Here is a 20,359-nt window from a genome sequence, read left to right as displayed (position 1 = left end):
TCAAACCGTAAAACAGAATTTTTCTATTATAAAATGTCAAAACAGGATGTTTTTGACTACTTCAAAACTTTTTTCTCAAAATTTTTCCTGTGGACAATTTTGGTTTCATAAATCAGCATTTTCCCATGCACAAAAAAGTTACATTGGAAAATTCCCAACCAGCTCTAATGATTTACTCAACACAGCAAAAGTCAGGTGGGCCATTTCTGACATTTCTTTTGGGAGAGGCTGCTATAGAGTCCTAGATTCAAAGGCCAGAAGCACCATGAGATCATCTAGTCTGACCTCCTGTATATTTCATCCAGTAATTTCTGCATCAAGCCCATGTTATGTGGTTGAGCTAGAACACAAGTAATTACCAGGAGGAAACAATGGTCAATAAGGGCTCAACCACACAAAGTGCTGAGCACTCTGGCCTGATCCAGTAAAGTAATCAAGCACACACTGAACTTTACATGTGTGTATGTAGTCCTACTGCCTCAGCAAGACAGCCCATATGCTTAAACTTAAGCATGTCCTCAAGTACTTGTTGTGTCAGGCCAGAATGCACAGCATCTTGCAAACTGAAGCCCAAAGGATCCAATCCTGTTTAGAGCTCTGTCCAGATGAATCCCTGTACCCACACTGAGCTATTTGCAGGGTTGGGGCCTAAAATCTCTGTTTTCACTTTATAGGATCAATTGCCTTTTAAGTTTGAATTTAATATGCTCCATCTGTCAAAATCTTGACCAGTTAACAGCACCAATAAACTGTTCATCATCCAAAGAGCAATCATTTGAGATATGAGTAATATTTTTGATCACACTAATGAGTTTATATGTGGATATTGTACATTCTAATGCACTGTATTGGAAAAGGTCCCCAGGACTTTTTTGTTATTATAAATTTAAACTAATACAAACTTGGTTTCACTTCTAGAGTAAATTCTGGTATAATTTGCTCTTATGACAAGAACTATCATTTTCTAATAATTGCAATAGGCTGGGAATAATTGGGGTTTCCATTTGTAGAGCCCTTCTCAGATACAAAAATTGGATCTGCATCCAATAGGTGATCTACAAAGATGGTAAGCAGTACAACTGCATCTGCATCCACATCCGCAGATGTAAAGTAGATATCCATGGATTTGCAGGGCTCTATCCATTTGCAGTATTTTGGCCTTTATGCTTGTTCTAATAGGCAGCCTTACGTGTGTGAGCATGCAGGTTTGTGTATGTCACTACATCTGCAATTTCAGCACAGCAGACTTTGTTTTCTTGCAGCAACTTGATAAAATATTTAAGCACAGAGAACTTCAACAGAAACTGGTGGATGCCAAGTTGGAGCAGTCACAGGAAATGATGAAAGAAGCGGAGGAGCGACATGAACGAGAAAAGGAATATGTACTTATCTGTCTAATCTGTCTGCTCATTTGTCTGTCTGTCTTTAGATAAAAGGTGGGCCCAAATCATCTCTGAATACCATTTCACCACTATAATTGGCTCTGCAGGTCTGAGTGTGATAGAGTGACAGGGCAGTGTGAGGGAAACTGTCACGGCTATTGCCTTTGGTGTGACTGTACTATAGATACAGGAATGCAGTCTCCAGGGCTGCCAGATTGCCACCTTTCTTAGTGCATGGCTAATTCATCAGTCATGGAGCCAGATCATGCTACCAGTCCTAAAGCACCAATCCCCATCAATCCCTGCCAATGACATTTCCCCATATGGCTCTGATGACCCCACTGAATGTGCTTGAATTCCAATTGGGCCCAGGTGCTCATCTGAAAGAGTAGAGGGTGTCTGCTGTAGAGGCTGCAGGCAGTGGTGAGCAGAAAGGCCAATGAAGGAGTTTTGAGTGTATCATCCAGTAATGAAATCAACAGGTGCTGAAAGTGGAAGCCCTAGAAGTGCTGTCCCTCTCAGAATGTGAGCCCCAGAGTTGTCACCTCTGCTGACTCTGTCTAGAAAACCCTTCTCCAAAAGTGTTTTAGCCAGACTATATGGACTTATTTCTGTTATTTTCATTTTTTCATGAAGTAGTGAAAAATCAACATTCTTTGTACATGGTTTTCAGAAGAGGGGAATTTTCTTTGCAATTCTCCTGTATGACTAGCACCTACGAAAAAGTAAGCTCAAGAAATGGTTCAATTAGCTATAAAATTATAAAGGAACGGGCATATAATAATATATATTTATGCTTAAATGATTTTATGAACATTAACTGAATTAATACTTGCAGCCTGCCTTTGAGGTAGACAAGTACATGTTATTACCACTTGGTAATAATACAGCCCAAACTCAGTCAAAGATGTTAAGCGACTATATAGGTGCTGACTCCATGGATGCTCCAGCCCTGGAGCACCCACAGAAAAAAATTAGTGGGTGCTTAGCACCCACAGGCAGCCAGCTTCCCCGTCCTCCCAGCATCTCCTGCGCACCTGCTGCCCTGCCGATCAGCACCTCCCTGTCCCTCCCAGCGCCTACCGCCCACCACAATTAGCTGTTTCATGGCATGCTGGAGACTCTGGGAGGGAGGGGGAGCAGTGGGGATGGGGCACGCTGTGGGGAGGGGGCGGAACTGGGCAGGCGGGCCTGGGGGAAGGGATGGGATGGGTGCAGGGCCTGGGTTGGAGTGGGGGCAGGAAGAAGTTAGGGGACGGGGCGGAAGGAGGTGACAGGTGGCTCGGGGAAAGGGCTGGACTGGGTGGTTTGAGGGGAGAGCGAGTTGCCGTGTGGATGTGAGTCTTGGGTTGGGTGAGGGTTTGAGCACACACGAGCCTCCGGCCAGACAAGCGGCCCAGAAGAAACGCCGACTCGTGTGTGTGGCTGGCCCAACTTGCCACTTCATGGTACATTGCGGACCGCGTGCAGGTGTCAGAGAGTAGAGCTTTGTGTAACACTGTAGATTCATCCATTCACAGTCCCTGTAATCCAGATTTCTATGGACGCCGTTTACTTGTCCTCTACCTGAAATCATATTGTCACACTAACTGACGTTCAAGGCACGGGCTATGCTATTAATTTATGGTCATTAGTTGAGGGCATTATATAAATGCAGCCCTCTTAGGATGAAGGTCATGTTAGTTACGACAGAAGGCGTCAACACTTCTATCACATGACAGCGACACTTTTCCTGGAAACGTCTTTTCAGGGAACAGAAACTATCTTACCAACTATCTAATGTTACCATTGTGCGAGGAGAGCTCTCGCACATTCGCGTCTCGTTGACCTGTCACAGCTTTTTATCTTTTTCAAGTTATTTTTAATAACAATGTTGTTTTGTCCCTCTCTTTTATAGTGTAGTACCAAGTTGAGCTCCTGATTGAGATCTTAGCGTGGATATTTTTCGTCTTCACTTCAACACCATTAAATGGTTTACTTGCCCCAGCACAAAACCATCTTTACTCTCACTTCAGCAAGAGTGCAGCGGGTCCTGACAAAATGTACAAGGAGGTGTAACTAGTGTGTTCCCACAAGGGTCTCGTCCTGGGACCAATCCTATTCAACTTAATTCATAAATGAACTAGAGAAAAGGGTAAAAAAGTGAAGATGCCAAAGCTTTTGCAGATGATATCAAACTGGCTCAAAGACAGTTTAAGACCAAAGCAGACTGTGAAGAACTTTCAAAAATATCTCAAAAAAAACTAAGTAGTTGGCAACAAAATGGCAAATGAATATTTAATGTGGATAATGTAGAGTAATGCACATCAGGAAAAATAACCCCAACTATACATACAATATGATGGGGGCTAATTTAGCTACAACAAATCAGGAAAAAGACCTTGGGGTCATCGTGGATAGTTCTCTGAAGATGTCGACACAGTGTGCAGAGGCGGTCAAAAAAGCAAACAGGATTTTAGGAATCATTAAAAAGGGGATAGAGAATAAGACAGAGAATATATTATTGCCCTTATATAAATCAATGGTTCGCCCACATCTTGAATATTGCATACAGATGTGGTCGCCTCATCTCAAAAAAGATATACGGGCACTAGAAAAGGTTCAGAGAAGGGCAACTAAAATTATTAGGGGTTTGGAACAGGTCCCTTATGAGGAGAAATTAAAGAGGCTAGGACTTTTCAGCTTGGAAAAGAGGAAACTAAGGAGGGATATGATAGAGGTATATAAAATCATGATTGATGTGGAGGAAGTAGATAAGGAAAAGTTATTTACTTATTCCCATAATACAAAAACTAAGGGTCACCAAATGAAATTAATGGGCAGCAGGTTTAAAACAAATAAAAGGAAGTTCTTCTTCACACAGTTCACAGTCAACTTGTGGAACTCCTTACCTGAGGGGGTTGTGAAGACTAGGACTATAACAGCGTTTAAAAGAGAACAGGATAAATTAATGGAGGTTAAGTCCATTAATGGCTATTGGCCAGAATGGGTAAGGAATGGTGTCCCTAGGCTCTGTTTGTCAGAGGGTGGAGATGGATGGCAGGAGAGAGATCACTTGATCATTACCTGTTAAGTTCACTCTCTCTGGGGCACCTGACATTGGCCACTGTCGGTCAACAGGATACTGGGCTAGATGGACCTTTGGTCTGACCCAGTACAGCTGTTCTTATGTTCTTATGAGGGACATTTGTGCAGTGACATTTTTAAAAAGTGCTCTGAATATTAAACAAACCCTGAAATTCAAAGCGCCAGTGCTTTGAGCAAACGTGACATGCAGTATTATGAAGCAGGTTTCTCCAGTGGATTCCTGCTCCTCTAACTTCCCCCAAAATCTTGAGCACTCAGCCCAGCTATTGAGGTCAGACAGCAGGGCCAGGATTTATTTACTATAAGTACCAACTGAGAAAACAAGTTAGTCACCTAATAAAAATTAATTGTCTAATTGACTGAGCCTGCAGGCCCCACACTCAGCTCACTGGAGTTTGTCTGTAACACAATAACTTTTGAACACTTCATCCAATCAATTCCAAAACTCCCAGAAGTGTTCTAGGTATCAATGAGCAGAGCCCTAATTATCTTGGTGAAAGTGGAAAAGAATGATTTCTATTGTGAGAGGAAAACCAGTGTCCGCTTGGTGCTGCAGGTGGCGGAATCACTCTGGCAGCCCGTGCTGATGCTGCACAGCACAGGCAGCCCCTTCAGACACTGCTCTCTCTCGTGGGCTGTACAGCTTAGCCTATAGAAGGAATGAAGAGTGTGATCCTCCAGTAAAAATGTAATTTAGTATTATGTGTGCTTCTTTAGCGGTTAGCACAACCTGAGGATGTGTTAGCAGACGGCTTCAGTGGCCTATGGGGGGAGGGATAGCTCAGTGGTTTGAGCATTGGCCTGCTAAACTCAGGGGGCCAGTTAGGGATCTGGGGCAAAAATCTGTCTGGGGATTGGTCCTGCTCCAAGCAGAGAATTGGACTGGATGGCCTCCTGAGGTCCCTTCCAACCCTGATATTCTATGATTATTCACATCCCTGAGTGACATAAATTTTCTCTCTGTTGTTTTAAACACAGCTACTGACTCAAGCTGCAGAATGGAAGCTCCAGGCAAAAATGTTGAAGGAACAGGAGACCGTACTACAGGCCCAGGTGAAGTTGATTGCATGGTGTGCCTTTGTTTGCCCATTTTTAGTCCACGCACCACATTCCAGGTAAAGTATTCCAAAAGCTTTATATATATTCCGCCTAAGCCTTCACTGTACTAATGGAATCAGGCTATTTTCATGCATGTAGTAGAACAGTGCACCACACTGAAGGGTTTGCATGTGCATACAATACTGAGCCACAAAGCTCTATGCTGTAATACTGTTGGATGCCCATACCGCAATACTCACCATAACTCTTCTCAGCTGAGACCTACACGCCTTCTGAGGCTCCAGTCCAGCAAAGCACTGAAGCACATACTTAACTTTAAGCACATGAGTCGCAGTGAAGTCAGTTGTTAAGCACGTCCTTAAGTGCTTTGCTGGAATCAGGCCTGAATGCAGAATTCTTATTAACTTCCATGGGAGTTCCAAGCACAGAGTGCTTGTACAAATGGGCCTTTTGTGCTTTCTGCTCAACAGGGCATAAAACAGTGTTTGAAAACTACATTAAAATGTAATTTATTACACAAATTATCACACAGATGAGGCTGGAGTGAAATGCAATGGCAGCCAAATAACATACAACTGATACAAAAACATACAACAGTCACTCCATCACACAGAGTGACACAATACCAGACCTGAAATGTGGGCACATAAGATGTATATACCAAAAAGAAAACAGCAATAGATTTGCCTAGCCTTATGGAAATACCTAATGGAAATATTCATAGAGAATGATCTTCTTTTAGGGTTTAAATGAGAATTACCTCCATTTAGTAGAATTTTTAAACCAGCCTATAGTACTCTATAGCCCAGAGAGAATTCACTGTTAAATGCTGGTGGTCCTCAGAGTGCTTACTGGAGACCCCTGGAGAGCTCAGAGCAGGTCTGCAAACACAGTGGTGAAAACTGTGACAATGGTACTTGTCAATGGCTCAGTACTTCGTCTGCACTGGTGCTTCCATTGTTATAATCACCAGGCAAATTGCACAGGCTATGGCTGGGGGGGAGGTTTTATGAAAAACTATTGTAGACAGAGCCTCAGAGACTTGGGGACTACTTATGGGCTAGAACGTAATTTTATACTCTGCCCACAGTAAAGGGCAACATCTTCCGAGGCGCAGCCTAGGGATGGTGTTGTGACTCAGAACATCAAAATTCACTCCCTCTGGGTGAGAAGTAAGGTATTTATCCCTTTTCATAGAGTACATATCCCCTGCTCTGTACTCTGCCAACTATTCTGGCCTGCAAGTAAGGGAAAGCAAAGCCAGGTCTCCTCCCACTCCACATCTTCTCTCTGCCCAATTGCTCACAGTGTATAGTACTGGGTGTGTAGAGCCGGGTCTACTCCTGTAGTCAGACTCACAATCCAAGTACGGTGACCTAACATCCCTGTGCAGCCAAGTAAGAGCTGTGACAGTCTAGCCATCAGTCAACAAGGTGAGAAGGATATGGTCCTTTATGCAGTTTTTCAAAGGTTAAAATAAGCAGAGAAAAAACTGAAAAATACTAAATAAATGTATTTGTTTATGGACATCAATTTGATAGGTTCTCTAATCACACTGCACAGGTCTCCTGAGGAATCAGTCCCCAATTTTCTTTTGAGTGTTTTTAATTAAGCCTTTATGTTCAGCTAGAAAGAGTTTTGTCTATCAGCCAGACCTCACTTGCCAGTTTAATGAAATTGAACATGAGAGAATATATTAAACATGCATGTCAAGTGGTAATAAAGGAATCCACTCAAGCCTCTTTCGGAATGCCTTAGTTGGGGGTTGAGACCCTGATTTTAATGGGACTACTCACATGCTTAAATTAAGCATGTGCTTAAGTGTTCTGTTGGATTGGGACACAGGTGTGGGAGTTCCATCACTTTGACAACTGCATCCATTGGGAATGGTGCAATAATAATATGAGAGACAGCACTCCATTTTCTAGGGAAGATCCTGTGAGGTGCTGTGTGTGCACCCTCAACTCTCACTGAATGGAGTGGAAGTTGAGGCTGCTAGCACTTTGCTGACTCAGGCCCTTAAACAGTACAGTGTTCCTTATGCCGGAGAACTCTGCACTCCAAAGGATTAAAGGCATCTGGCACTGGCTCACAGAACATGCCCACGGTGGGGCTATGGTGCTACTCAGCAGCATGACACACAGCCTCTCCAGGTGTGTCACTTCTGTTGGCTCTTTTAGCTTTGTATTTTGAAACAAAGTGAAAGATAAAAGTTAGCCGAGGCCTTTAATGCATATTATTTTCTGTGTCAGAGAACAAATTGACTATGAAAAATCAAAGTGAATATAGCAAATTCAATGAACTAATGAGTCCCTCCTGTAATTCATCAACCAAAGATTACAGAGGGGCCACTATCACACTGGGGACGTGTTAATTTAACACACTGCTCTTTTTTCATTCAATAGCCTCATTAGCAATATGGTGTTAAAATAGCTGTTTCATATAGCACTATTCCTACAAATTCATACCTCTTTTACCAGAGGTGTGCACTCTCAGAAAGAATTTGAATGAAACCATAGGACCACATGATGCAGTATAGTGGTCTTTGTCTCCCTAATCTGAGAACTTGGCACATGCTCCTGGGGAGAGACGACTCCTACTGCATGTACCCTAACACTATAGAACACATTTACTTGTTTATTACTTGTGTGTACTCAGGTACAATATGAATGATTGTTATTTATGTTACGGTACTGTGTAGAGGCCCGAGCCAACATCCGTACTAGTCACTGTACAATCCCATAGTGCAGTACGACTATAATCTAACTGGGTGGGGAGTGGGAGTTCCAGCTGAGGTAGATATACATGTGCTAGTTCTGATCCAGCTAGCAAACTCGAAAAACCCAAGGGTAGCTCAGGCAGCACAAGCAGTGTGAGGGACTAGCCACCCAAATGAGTACCTAGGGTCCCTTGTGGGACTGTGCTTCAGGCAGCTAGCCTGTCTCACCACCCACTTCTCTGTAGCTACATGTACATTTTCGGCACGCTAGGTTGATCAAAGCTCGCTGCATACATCTGTCCAAGCTAGAAATTACATCCCCCAGCTCAAGTGTCAATCTACCCTTAGTGAGAGACAGTCCCTACTCTAAAGGGCTTATAATCTACATAAACAAGACAAAGGGTGGCAGGGAAACAGAGGCAGTGACTTGCTCAAGACAGCAGCAGAGCTAAGATTAAAACCAAAGTCTCCTGACTCTCAGTCTAGTGCCCTATACATATTGTTACAGCTGTATTAGTATTGTTAAGCATCTGATTAACAGCTCTGTCTACACTGCATCATTAACCCAAATGACTGGCACCTAAATTTGACCAGTCACATTACTTTAGCTGGGGTGCAATCGTCTCCACTGCACAGTCCTCCCCGTGTTACTATGTGCTCCCTGTTTTCTGCACTCAGCCGGGTGTGTCTGGGGGCATAGCCTATGGTTCTTTGTGCCAAGATGTTTTAGGATTCTTTCCCAGCCAACTATGCCAATTGCAGGAGAACTTGTCTGTCGTTTGGGAGGAATTGTGAGAAGGACATTGGAAGACTATTGGCACTTGTATGATTTTGCCTGATCCTCACTGTAAAGTGAGTAGGTTCCAGTCTGAGCATCCCAGCTAGGTAAGCAAGCCTGTGCTTAAAGCACCTCCAAGCCCATGTCAGAGGTTTTTGGGTGTGGACAGTAGGAGGGTTAAGTTAAAACCTATGTAAGAGCCTTGATTAACTGTGCAGTGTAGACATCCATCCTTAAACTATCCATCAGATCCCAAGGGCATGACACTCAGAAGACTCACAGTTCCCATTTGAATTGTGGGAGCTTACATCGTTAAAAAAATCAAACATTTGCAAATACTAAGGGTCTCCATGACCACTTGCCAGAGCCACAAGTAATCTGAATATAAATTTTATATAGGTTTAAAATCAAAACTAAATGCACACAACTACAAATAGTGTTTGGTTATGTTTTGGCTCTTTCTTGATAGCTAACTAGAAATTGTTTGTTGTTGGCACCAACCAAACCGAAAGCTTTTAGTTAGTTGACTTAGTCGTCTCCCTGCAGGTACAGGAGAGGCCAGCCTCTGGCCACATGTTTAAATTCTGCAGGCTGCTTCTGAACTTTAGGTCCCTGCCTTGGAAATTGTATGTTATGCCAAACTCTCTTTTGCTAACAAGAGCTGTCAAGCTGGATAGTTGAACTGTGTTGGCTAAACATTCCTGTGGAATCAGAATGTAATATTTCAATATCTGCTTTTCTTTTGTCCAGAAGTGTAGATAAATATAATTTATCTTTTACACCATGTATTTCTTTGAAGTTTTAGTAGGAAACTGCTTTCCCATGATGGAAAGGGGGAAGAGAACAGAACCTAAGTAATTCTTACAGGAAAATTAACTTTAGACAGGCCAAAATTTTCAAGAATATTTACTGATTTAGGGTACCTCCATTTTTGGATTCACAAGTTTGAGTCAAGATGGTCACCCAAAAATTGAATCATACAGGTATGTCTGCACTGCAGTGTAAGCCCAAGATTAGTAGAACTTGAGTTAGCAGACCCTAGGTTAACAAAGATGCCTAGGTCTGGGCATCTACATTCAACTTGAACCCTATTTTAGGAACTGTTGAATTCTGGGTCTCAACCTGGGAGCCTAGAATCTACACTGCATTATGTGGGCCTGAGTCCAACCACCCAAAACCCAGACTTACTAGCACCGTCCCAAAATGGGGCTGCTCTAGCCCTCTGTTCTTGGTGCAGTGTGGGAATACTTGACTGTCCACCAATTGACTGTCTAGAGGACAAAGAAAATCAGTCCATGGGATTGTGGGATACTTTTGGTAGACTTCCAGAGCATGAGTCCAGTAGGGCTCTGTCTATACTGCAGAGCAATAGGCCTAGAACTCTGGGTCCCAGTTTGACTCAGGCTCAGACCCTTCACCGCCGTAGGGTTCTAGAACCCTGACTCCAAGCCCTGGATTAGTGTGATTTGTATTTGGCAGAAGTGGCGCTAGAGTTAAGTCTAAATTCAATCCCTGGGTTGACACTGCAGTGTAGACATAACGGCAAAGTCAGAGGCCAGCTCTAAAAAATGTGGTGTTACTAATTTCAGGTGTACTTTTTCAAGGGTAGTAAAAGCAGATTAATAATGAAATATGGACCCTAACTGCTGGCACATTGAAATAGCACTTTTCTCCTGCTTTGTTGCAGGACCTCGCCTGTGAACAGCAAAGTGAAATTGACAAGAGACATTGTTACTCTGCTTTTGCTGGCCCTGCCTGCAGCTCCACTTCATGTACAAGCTACAAAGTAAAGCTGACTAGATTCCTTCTCAATTCACTCTGTTGCTTCCCTGTGAAGTGGCACAGCAGATGGGGTCAGGGAGTTGAGTAGTGAGAGGAACCCAGCTAGGGGGTGCAGGAAGGGGGAAAGCAACCAGACAATATAAAGGTGTAGGGAGGAGAGCAGAAATAAATAAAAAGAGCACACAATGAGAAAGACAAGAAACAAGACTCGGAATAAAGAAAAAAGGAAGGGTGAAAAGGAAAGGAGAGAAAGGGAAAAGATTTAAAATAGGAAAAGGGTAGAGAGAGAAAAAGAAGCAAGAAGAATCGGGAGAGAGGATAGAAAGTGAGATCAGTGGAGGAGAGTGAAGGAGGAGACACAAACACATGGATAAAAATAGGGAAGTCAGATAAAAGAAGGGACGGAAAAGACGGAAATGGGCAGGAAATATGTCACTTTGGGACAAGCTGCTGCCAACTGAGGTTCCCAGCTGACACGGGTCTATTATGCCTTTGTTACAAATGCTTCTTAAACTGCCCAGGCCACACTTGGCATTTTGGAAGACATCACAGTTAGGACTCTGAGCTCTTGGGTTCTGTACTAGGTTTTACTACTCTCTGCCCAGTGGCCCTTAGAAAAGCCAAGTAGGTCAACATTTTTGAAGTATCTACTTATTTGGAGTTCTTCCAATTTTGGGGTACCCATATGCCACTTTGAGCCTGATATTCAGAAAGCTGATCGCTCACAGTTCCCACATAGTTTTGAAAATATTGGCCTCAATCTTTCCGCTCTTCCTCATTTTATTACTCTCTAATATAGGGATAGTATAGTTCCCAACCTCATCAGGGTGTAGTGAGGCTAAATTCACTAATGTGACGCTTTGAAAGCTGCTTTGCAAGCACAAAAGGATTATTATTGAATCATTGTTGTTCCCTTTTGATTTAATTAACATTAAAATAAGGTTTATATTCATTCAATTTGCCCACATGGAACTTCTGAAACTGATCTGTTTATTCCTGTGTATGTAGCTCACTCTCTATTCTGAAAGGTTTGAAGAATTTCAGAAAACACTGACAAAAAGCAATGAGGTATTCGCCAGTTTCAAACAGGAGATGGAGAAAGTGAGTAGCACGTATCATTTCTAAAATCTGACACTTTTCATTTTGATACACGATTCTCCTTTGTGATCATTTATCTTTGGATTGGGATATTTCTGTATGCTTGGGTGAAACAAACTAATCCAAGTTTGAATGGGATGTGAGATGGGCTCAGGAAGACCAAACGTATTGCAATATTGCTTTGATACTTTGTGTACATTTCTGATTTATGTCACATAATGTTTAATAGAAAAAGAGACCCACAACCTCCTCTTCACAGAAACTTATGGGACCAGCTCCTCAGCTGATGTAATAGCCCTATGCCAGTTTACACCAGTTTGGAATCTGGCCCATTGTATCTTAGCACTGGAAGTTAAAGCTTTTGCTCTCTTCTCCAGCAAAGAAATAACAATTGTGTGAAAGAATAATCAATGAACTACTTACAATCTAACCTGATGGCTTATACGATGGCCATTCAATACCATTTATGAATTGGCATAAAATGTTTAGTGTTGGTGTAAATATTTAAGGCACAATTCACTGTTGCCCTGCACTTTATGCAGCCATTCACCCCACTGCCAAGAGAGTTTAAAACACTACCTAGTCAGAGTTGTCCCCCCACTTTGCACTGGTAGTTTAAATGACTGCACAAAGTGCAACACAAGAGAGAATCTAGCCCTTAATTTTCATGTTCCAGGGGCTCAAAATTCTGAGGTCCTGATTGAGAAGAGCTCTAGTTACCTTAAGTAGGAATGAGGTCTGAGTAAAGACTGAAGGGAAGATTGTGGTATTTAGCTGTTGGCCTGTACTGAGAACAGTGCAGAGGTGATCATCCCAGAAGGTGCTCCACTAGGAGTTGTGCCTCGGGAGACACATACTGCACCTTCTCCCTTTAGCATAGCCTGCCAACTCTGCAGTCTGGGCAAAGGGCAAGGGCATGGCCCCACCTCTTCCCCGTGCCCCTTTTTTGATGGTTTGCACTCCAGGAGCATGCTCAGGAGTTCGTGTCTGGACTAGTGCAGGAATGCACAAAGGGGAAGAATCCCCATTCCTTCTCCTCTCCTGTGCAGGGGAAGTCCTGAGCAGGACCTCAAGTGGGGAAATCTTAGACTGATAAGGAGGGAGAAAGAATCCCTGCCAAATGCCAGAAAATTCACTGTGAATTTAGTAATGCAATCAAGAGGTGCTTTGCTTCTGTGAGCATTTCCGTCATCCCAAGAGGTGACAAGTAATTTCAGGAAGAGCTAGCAGCACTCAGTACCTCATAGAATCATAGAACTGGAAGGGACCTTGAGAGGTCATCTAGTCCAGTCCCTGCACTCAAGGCAGGACTAAGTATTATCTAGACCATCCCTGACAGGTGTTTGTCTAACCTGCTCTTAAAAATCCCAAGTGATGGAGAGTCCACAGCCTCCTGAGACACTTTATTCCAGTGCTTAACCACTCTGACAGTTAGAAAGTTTTTCCTAATGTCCAATCTAAACCGCCCTTGCTGCAGTTTAAGCCCATTGCTTCTTGTCCTATGCTCAGAGGTTAAAAAGAACAATTTTTCTCCCTTTTATGTACTTGAAAACTGTTCTCTTGTCCCTTCTGTGTCTTCTCTTCTCCAGACTAAACAAACCCAGTTTTTTCAATCATGTTCTCTAGATCTATAATAATTTTTGTTGCTCTTCTCTGGACTTTCTCCAGTTTGTCCACATCTTTCCTGAAATGTGGCACCCACAGACTTGGACACATCCTCCAGTTGAGGCCTATCAGCATGGTAGTGAGTGAAGTTACTTCTCATGTCGTTGCCTTAATTACTCCTGCTAATACATCCCAGGATGATGTTTGCTTTTTTTGCACAGCGTTACACTGTTTGCTATATTTAGCTCTTGAGTCCACTATGATCCCAGATCCCTTTTCGGCAGTACTCCTTCCTAGACAGTTCAGTTCCCCTTTTGTATGTGTGGCAACTGTAGGTCCTCCCTTAGTGGAGGTACTTTGCATTTGTCCTTAATTGAATTTATCATATTTACATCGCCATTTCTCCAGTTTGTCCGATCATTTTTTGAATTTTACATCCTGTCCTCCAAAGCACTTCAAACCCTCCAGCTTGCTTCATCTGCAAACTTTATAAGTGCACTCTCTGATGCATTATCTACATCATTGATGAGATATGAACAGAACAGGACCAGGAACTAGATCATGGGGACCCACTCAGTATGCCCTCTTCCAGCATGACCTGTGAACCATGGATAACTCTCTCTGGGAATGACTTTTCCAACCAGTTATGCACCCAATCATATAGGTTAGTCCATCTAGGTTGTATTCCCTATTTGTGATGGAGAAGTTATGCGAGGACAGGATCAACAGCCTTACTGAAATCAAAGAGATGACCCACATCGACACTTCTCCCTATCCACAAGGCTTGGTACCCTGTTCAAGAAAAGCTGATCTGGGTTAGGTCTTGAACTGATTTGTTCTAGACAATCCATGGCTGGACTGTTATTTGTCACCTTATTATCTTTAGGTGTTTGCAAATTTGATTGCTTGATGTATTTGCCAGTCCATATCTTTCCGGGCACAGAAGTTAAGCTGACTGGCCTGTAATTCCCCGGGTTGTCCTTATTTCCCTTTTTATAGATGGGCACTATATTTGACCTTTTCCAGTCTTCTGGAATGTCTCCCATCTTCCATGTCTTTTCAAAGATAATTGTTAATGGCTCAGATATCTCCTCAGTAAGCTCCTTGAGTATTCTAAGACACATTTCATCAGGCCCTGGTGATTTGAAGACATCTAACTTGTTTAAGTAATTTTTGACTTGTTCTTTCCCTATTTTAGACTTTAATGCTACCTCATTTTCACTAGCATTCACTATGTTAGACGTCCAATTGCCACCAATCTTCCTGGTGAAAACTGAAACAAAGAAGTTATTAAGCACCTCTGCCATTTCCACATTTTCTGTTATTGCGTTATTGTTCCCCAGACCGCTCAATGAGTAATGGGCCTACTCCGTCCTTGGTCTTCCTCTTGCTTCTAATGTATTTGTAGAAAGTTTTCTTGTTTCCTTTTATGTCCCTAGCTAGTTTGATCTCGTTTTGTGCCTTGGCTTTTCTAGTTTTGTCCCTACATGCTTGTGTTATTAGTTTATATTCATCCTTTGTAAATTGACCGAGTTTCCACTTTTTGTAGGACTCTTTTTTGAGTTTTAGATCATTGAAGATCTCCTGTTTAAGCCATGGTGGTTTCTTACCATACTTCCTATCTTTCCTACACAGTGGGATAGTTTGCTCTTGTTCCCTTAATAATGTCTCTTTGAAAAACTGCCAAATATCTTCGTTTTTCCCCTTAGACTTGCTTCCCATGGAATTTTACCTACCAATTACCAGAGTTTGCTAAAGTCTTCCTTCTTGAAATCCACTGTCTTTTTTGTGCTGTTCTCCCACCTACCATTCTTTAGAATCATGAACTCCACCATTTCATGATCACTTTCACCCAAGTTGCCTTCCACTTTCAAAGTCTTAACCATTTCCTTCCTATTTGTCAAAATCAAATCTAGAACAGCCTCTCCCCTACTAGCTTTCTCATAGGATTGGGCCCTAAGGAAATCAGAAGTCTCCCTATCAAGTGTTTGTATTTGTTCACATTAAAACGCTAGTAAGACTGCTATTGGTTGCAGACAGTAATCTTTGCAGCAGAAAGTGAGAGAGAATTGAGTGCTCAGTTTAGAAACTGGCCATTACTATTGGAGTAACCATTTTGTGTAGTCTGTGGCACCAAGGTCTCTCTTTTCTTCATGTAGATTTCCTTTGGGAAATATTAACTTTCCTTCATCACAGCCTTAACTATTTTTAATATGTATAATAATTTTTTAACCATGTAATACATTTTTCCTATTTTGGAGCACATGGGTATGAATGGCAGGGGGTATTCGTTTGTGTCAAATTTCAACACTTGGGGAGTTGAAATTAAACCAGTCTCTTGCTATATGTGATTCCTCAGCCATCATTCTTTGACAATGCTATATTCATTTTCATTGTAGTTACTGGTAACAGAGCTATAAGTAGAGGTTTAAGAAAAGATAACTAAAATGCTTCAATTAACATTTTGGATTCCTGCTGTGATTCTCTTCCTGCTTCTGTAGATGACAAAGAAGATGAAGAAGCTGGAAAAGGATACAGCTACATGGAAAGCCAGGTTTGAGAACTGTAATAAAGCTCTACTGGACATGATTGAAGAGGTGAGAAACCTACTTTACAATTTTTTTCATATTTTCAAGTTAATTGGGGGCTGATCCAAAGCCCACTAAAATCAATGGGAAAACTAGGCCCTTTTTCTTAGTATATGTTGATAAGGTCAGGTCTTGGAAAAAACATCACATCTGTTGAAGCCAAGATATTACTGAGTCTGGCTCTGCATACACTAACAGCTTGTCCACATGGGAAGTTAAGCCTAATTAATCAAGAGTGAATTTAAAGTGCATTAAACCCCCGTGTGGATGCTCTCATTCAGAAGTGAGGTGGCCTTAGGTCACTTTAGATTAAGGCCACTTGACTTCTGAAAGAAAGTGTCCACACAGGGGTTTAATGTGCTTTAAATAATGCACTTTAAAGTCAGACTTTTGGTTAATTCAGCTTAATTTCCAGTATAGAAGTCACTGGGGTCAACCATAGATTTAAATGTTCCCTACACAGAGAGATTGCATAGAAAATTAGTAGGGATATGGAAACTGATTCAGATCAAATAAGAAGCTACCTAAAGTTTCATCTCAAACTTAGATGAAACCTGGACTATGTTTTTGAGGTTTGAAAAAAGAATGAATAGTGTCCCTGCTGCAACCTCCAGTATTGTCATTTTTGTAGACTTCTGCATCCAGCTAGAATCAGAAAATGTAGATGTCCACAAAATGCTTCAAGAGAGGCTGTTCTCACAGAATTTCCAGCCAACCAAAAACAAGAAGGACTGCAAATATGAGGCATCCTGTTCTCATGAAAATTCCAAGACAGTGTTCCAGGAAATCCAGATAAGCAATACAGCTTTTGGGTGCTTATCTGTACTGATATCCTGAATGTTTTATAGCCCTTCTATCGCGAGACATTATTCATGGCTATGCCTATGCCTATCTCTTGGTGAAATTCAACCAAGTGCAGAGGACCTGCAGAATGCCTTATTTACCACTTAAGTGCCACATTTCAGTGCACTGGGGTGAATTCATACTTAGGTAGGTAGATTGTAATTGTATTTTATTACTTTGGGAACTCCAGCTACCCCACAGTGAAAAAAGGGTGCACGTAACAAATTATATCTTTATAACTGCAACGTACGTGTGTGAACCTCATGAATATGAACTCCATTTTCCTACACCTTTGCCTGGTTTTGATTTGATCACAGAAAGCAATGAGGGCTAAGGAGTATGAGTGCTTCGTGCTGAAAATCCAGAGGCTAGAGAACCTTTGCAGAGCGCTGCAGGAAGAGAGGAATGAACTGTACAAAAAAATTAAAGAAGCAAAATTCACTAATGAGGAAGAGGAGGATGAGGAGGATCGAAATGATGACATCTTGGGAAAAGAGGCTGGTGCAAGCCCTTCTGTTACTGAACAGGATAGTGCAGAGCTGTCCATTATTGATGAGAACATCCTGAAGAATCTAGCTGCAGCATTCATGGTGACCCATCACATGCAGGATCCCCTCACAGTCTCCAGTGAGAACAGTAATCCAGAGCCAGCTGACCTTCAAGCATGCAGTCCTGTTTGTCTCACAGAGCCAGAGCTTCCTTCCCATCCCATCTCTCAGCCAGAGGCAGGGAAACCCTCTGGGCTGCTGAGTCTTGCTCTGAAATCCACTGAAAAATGTGAAGGAGCCCCAGCAGAGCAGCCTGCTCAAGATCAGCCCACAGAGCAAACAGTAGATGCTGACATGGAAGGAGTAGATTAAATATAACACTGTTTTCTGGCTTGTCTTTCTACCAATCACAGCTCCATTTTCTCCCAAAATTGATTTTCTGAAACAAAAACAAACAAACAAAAATAGGGCCTGAAAACATGCTCAAACGTGTTTTATAGCAGTGTGTAATGCATCTTACCTCTTCACCACCACCACGCACTAATAATGGGTTTGCTATTTTGGCTGTCCCTCACGTATGCAAAGCATAATATTTTCTTAATGTCAGCAAAATGTAACAAAATTACAGAATCTTCTTTCCAGGCATAATAAGTCATCTCACTCAACAAAATCCAGGCAAACTGTTGAGGTTTCATGTTTTAAGAATTGTTGCAATACAGATACACATTTTTTAAAGCTACATAATTAAACATATCAATTTGGCTGGATGTTGCACAAAACATGCCCTGTTTAGAGGCCAGGTGAGCTTAATAAATGAGGTGATCAGGATTTGTGATCATAGCAGAAGCATTGATAGGGTAAATTGAAGCAATTAAGAAGTACAATAATGGCACATTTTTGCAAAAGTTACCTGCACAAATCACTAACTTGCTATTGGAAATTTTGTATCTAAACACCCACACACAACTCCAAACATCTACCCCTAATTGCCATCTCTGTTCAGTGCTGTGATTATGTCATTGCTTTTAACAGAACCATAATGAAAGGGAAAAATTCTTCGCGAGATGCCTCATAATATTGCTGTTTTAATCTTTAGGGACAGATCCTGGCTTTTAAGCAATAGAGACTGTGTCTCAGGCAGGTATACTCTCTCCCCATATTTCTCTTTGTGCACAGGTGGTGTACAGTCTGCTCTGTGCACAGATTGCTCCCAGAAGCATAAGCCCTGGTGTTTAAGCTGTCGCAGTCAAGAATGGGAACTGGGCTATGCTGCTTCCTCTTCACTCCCTTTTTGGTATCCTGCTCCCCAGAGTAGAACAAAAGCAAACAATCCCTGTGCTTCCCTGATTGCCAGGAATGCAGAACATGGGAGAGGAAAGGTTGCTTGTGCTCCTCTACCCTTCTGCAAGCCCACCCAAGGGCCCCTCACACTCTGGTCCTTACTACTTTAGCCAGCTTCTGTGTGTCATCCAGAGGTGAAAGTAAGCCAGTATGGTCCGGTACAACATACCAGCAAGAGCAAGTACACCGTGCCAGTCCGCACCAGCTTCCATGGTGGGGATTTAAAGGGCTCTGGGCTCCCCGCCACAGCAGGCAGCCCAGAGCCCTTTGAATCCTGGCCGCGGTTCCAGTGACTGGCTGGGGCCAGATTTAAAGGGCTCAGAGCTCCCGCGGCTGTGGGCTGCTCAGAGCCCTTTAAATCCCGCCTGTGGCTCCTGCGGACAGGCTGGGGCCAGGATTTAAAGGGCTCAGAGCTCCCCGCAGTGGCAGGAGCTCCAGGCTCTTTAAATCCTAGCCCGGCAAGCCTCGGGGTTCCCCACAGCCGTGGGAGCTCTGGTCCCTTTAAATCCCACCTGCAGCTCTGACAGCCGGAGCTGCGGGTAGGATTTAAAAGGCCTGGAGCTCTGTGGCAGCCGGAGCCCTGGGTCCTTTAATTTGCCCCTGAGCCCTAGAGGCTCCCAGCCACCTCTGCAGCTGGGAGCCCCGGGTTGATTTAAAGGCCCTGAGCCTCCCAGCCACAGCCGGTGCACCAGGGCCTTTAAATCTTGACGCCACATCCCTTCCAATTGAGGCCACGCCTCTTCCTGATGAGGCCATGCCCCCCTCAGTACTCCAGAAGTACCGGTAAGTCCTGTAAGTTACTTTCACCTTGGTGTCATCCACTTGTTTTTAGCATCATGAGCCAAAGGGGGAGCTTGTAGGGCATTCAGCAGGAAATGTCAGGAGTTTTGTTTGGCGGAGAGTCCTAATCTGCCTGCCTGCCCACTGCTAGAATCCCTCTCTCATCTCCAGCATGCATCTTCTGCACTTAATCCAGTGGGCAAGGCGTCCCAGTGGGCCAGTCTGTATTCTACTCTGGTTCCATGACTCTCTGGGGATATTAGTTGGCAGTTCCTCCAGGGAGCAATGAGCACAGGCGTGTATTTGGTACGGTTCATGGAATCCCATGACACCTATCCTATCTGTGGCAAGAAGGAGATCCTGGGTCACATCTATGTAGAGTGTGTCAGGTTGCAGCCATTCTTCCGGCTCCTTCAGAATATCTTACTGAGGTTCTGGTTGCACTTTTCCCTTCACCTGTTTGTCCTTGCACATCTTATCCATGGCTGCACGATGTCACGAGATCTCCCCGTCAACCTACTCCTGGTTCTGGCCAAAATGGCCACCACTAAACCAGGAGAAGAAACCTTGATGGTGCAGGAGAGGCACTTTGCAAGTGTGGGGCCTCTTTCTGGCCCCTCATCAAATCAAACCACTGGGTAAAGTTCCTGTGGGTGGTGTCCACTGACTCCTCAGACATCTTTAAGAAGTGATGGACACTGTCGAGGGTTCTCTGCTTTGTGTCCCCTTCTGGATCCCTGATTTTTAACCTTTGACCTCCACTCCCATTCCTGTTTTCTAATTTATTTTCCCACGTAATCATTTGTGGC

The 20,359-nt window shown here is 43.1% G+C and overlaps 1 protein-coding gene across 1 annotated transcript in view; it reads left to right on the top strand.

Moving 5' to 3' along the window:
• The window catches only part of TXLNB (taxilin beta), a 45,980-nt gene extending 26,812 nt beyond the window's left edge, over positions 1 to 19,168 (top strand). Inside the window, exons 6-10 of the mRNA XM_032769230.2 lie at positions 1,263 to 1,382; positions 5,448 to 5,522; positions 11,816 to 11,908; positions 16,012 to 16,107; positions 17,259 to 19,168. Of these exons, the coding sequence (XP_032625121.1) occupies positions 1,263 to 1,382; positions 5,448 to 5,522; positions 11,816 to 11,908; positions 16,012 to 16,107; positions 17,259 to 17,801 (927 nt within the window). The 3' untranslated portion in view covers positions 17,802 to 19,168. The remainder of the gene's footprint in view (positions 1 to 1,262; positions 1,383 to 5,447; positions 5,523 to 11,815; positions 11,909 to 16,011; positions 16,108 to 17,258) is intronic.
• The last annotated feature ends 1,191 nt before the right edge of the window (positions 19,169 to 20,359 follow it).

This window comes from Chelonoidis abingdonii, chromosome 3 (genome assembly GCF_003597395.2).
Source record: "Chelonoidis abingdonii isolate Lonesome George chromosome 3, CheloAbing_2.0, whole genome shotgun sequence".
Taxonomy (NCBI): domain Eukaryota; kingdom Metazoa; phylum Chordata; order Testudines; family Testudinidae; genus Chelonoidis; species Chelonoidis abingdonii.
This window is presented reverse-complemented; position numbering and strand designations above follow the sequence as displayed.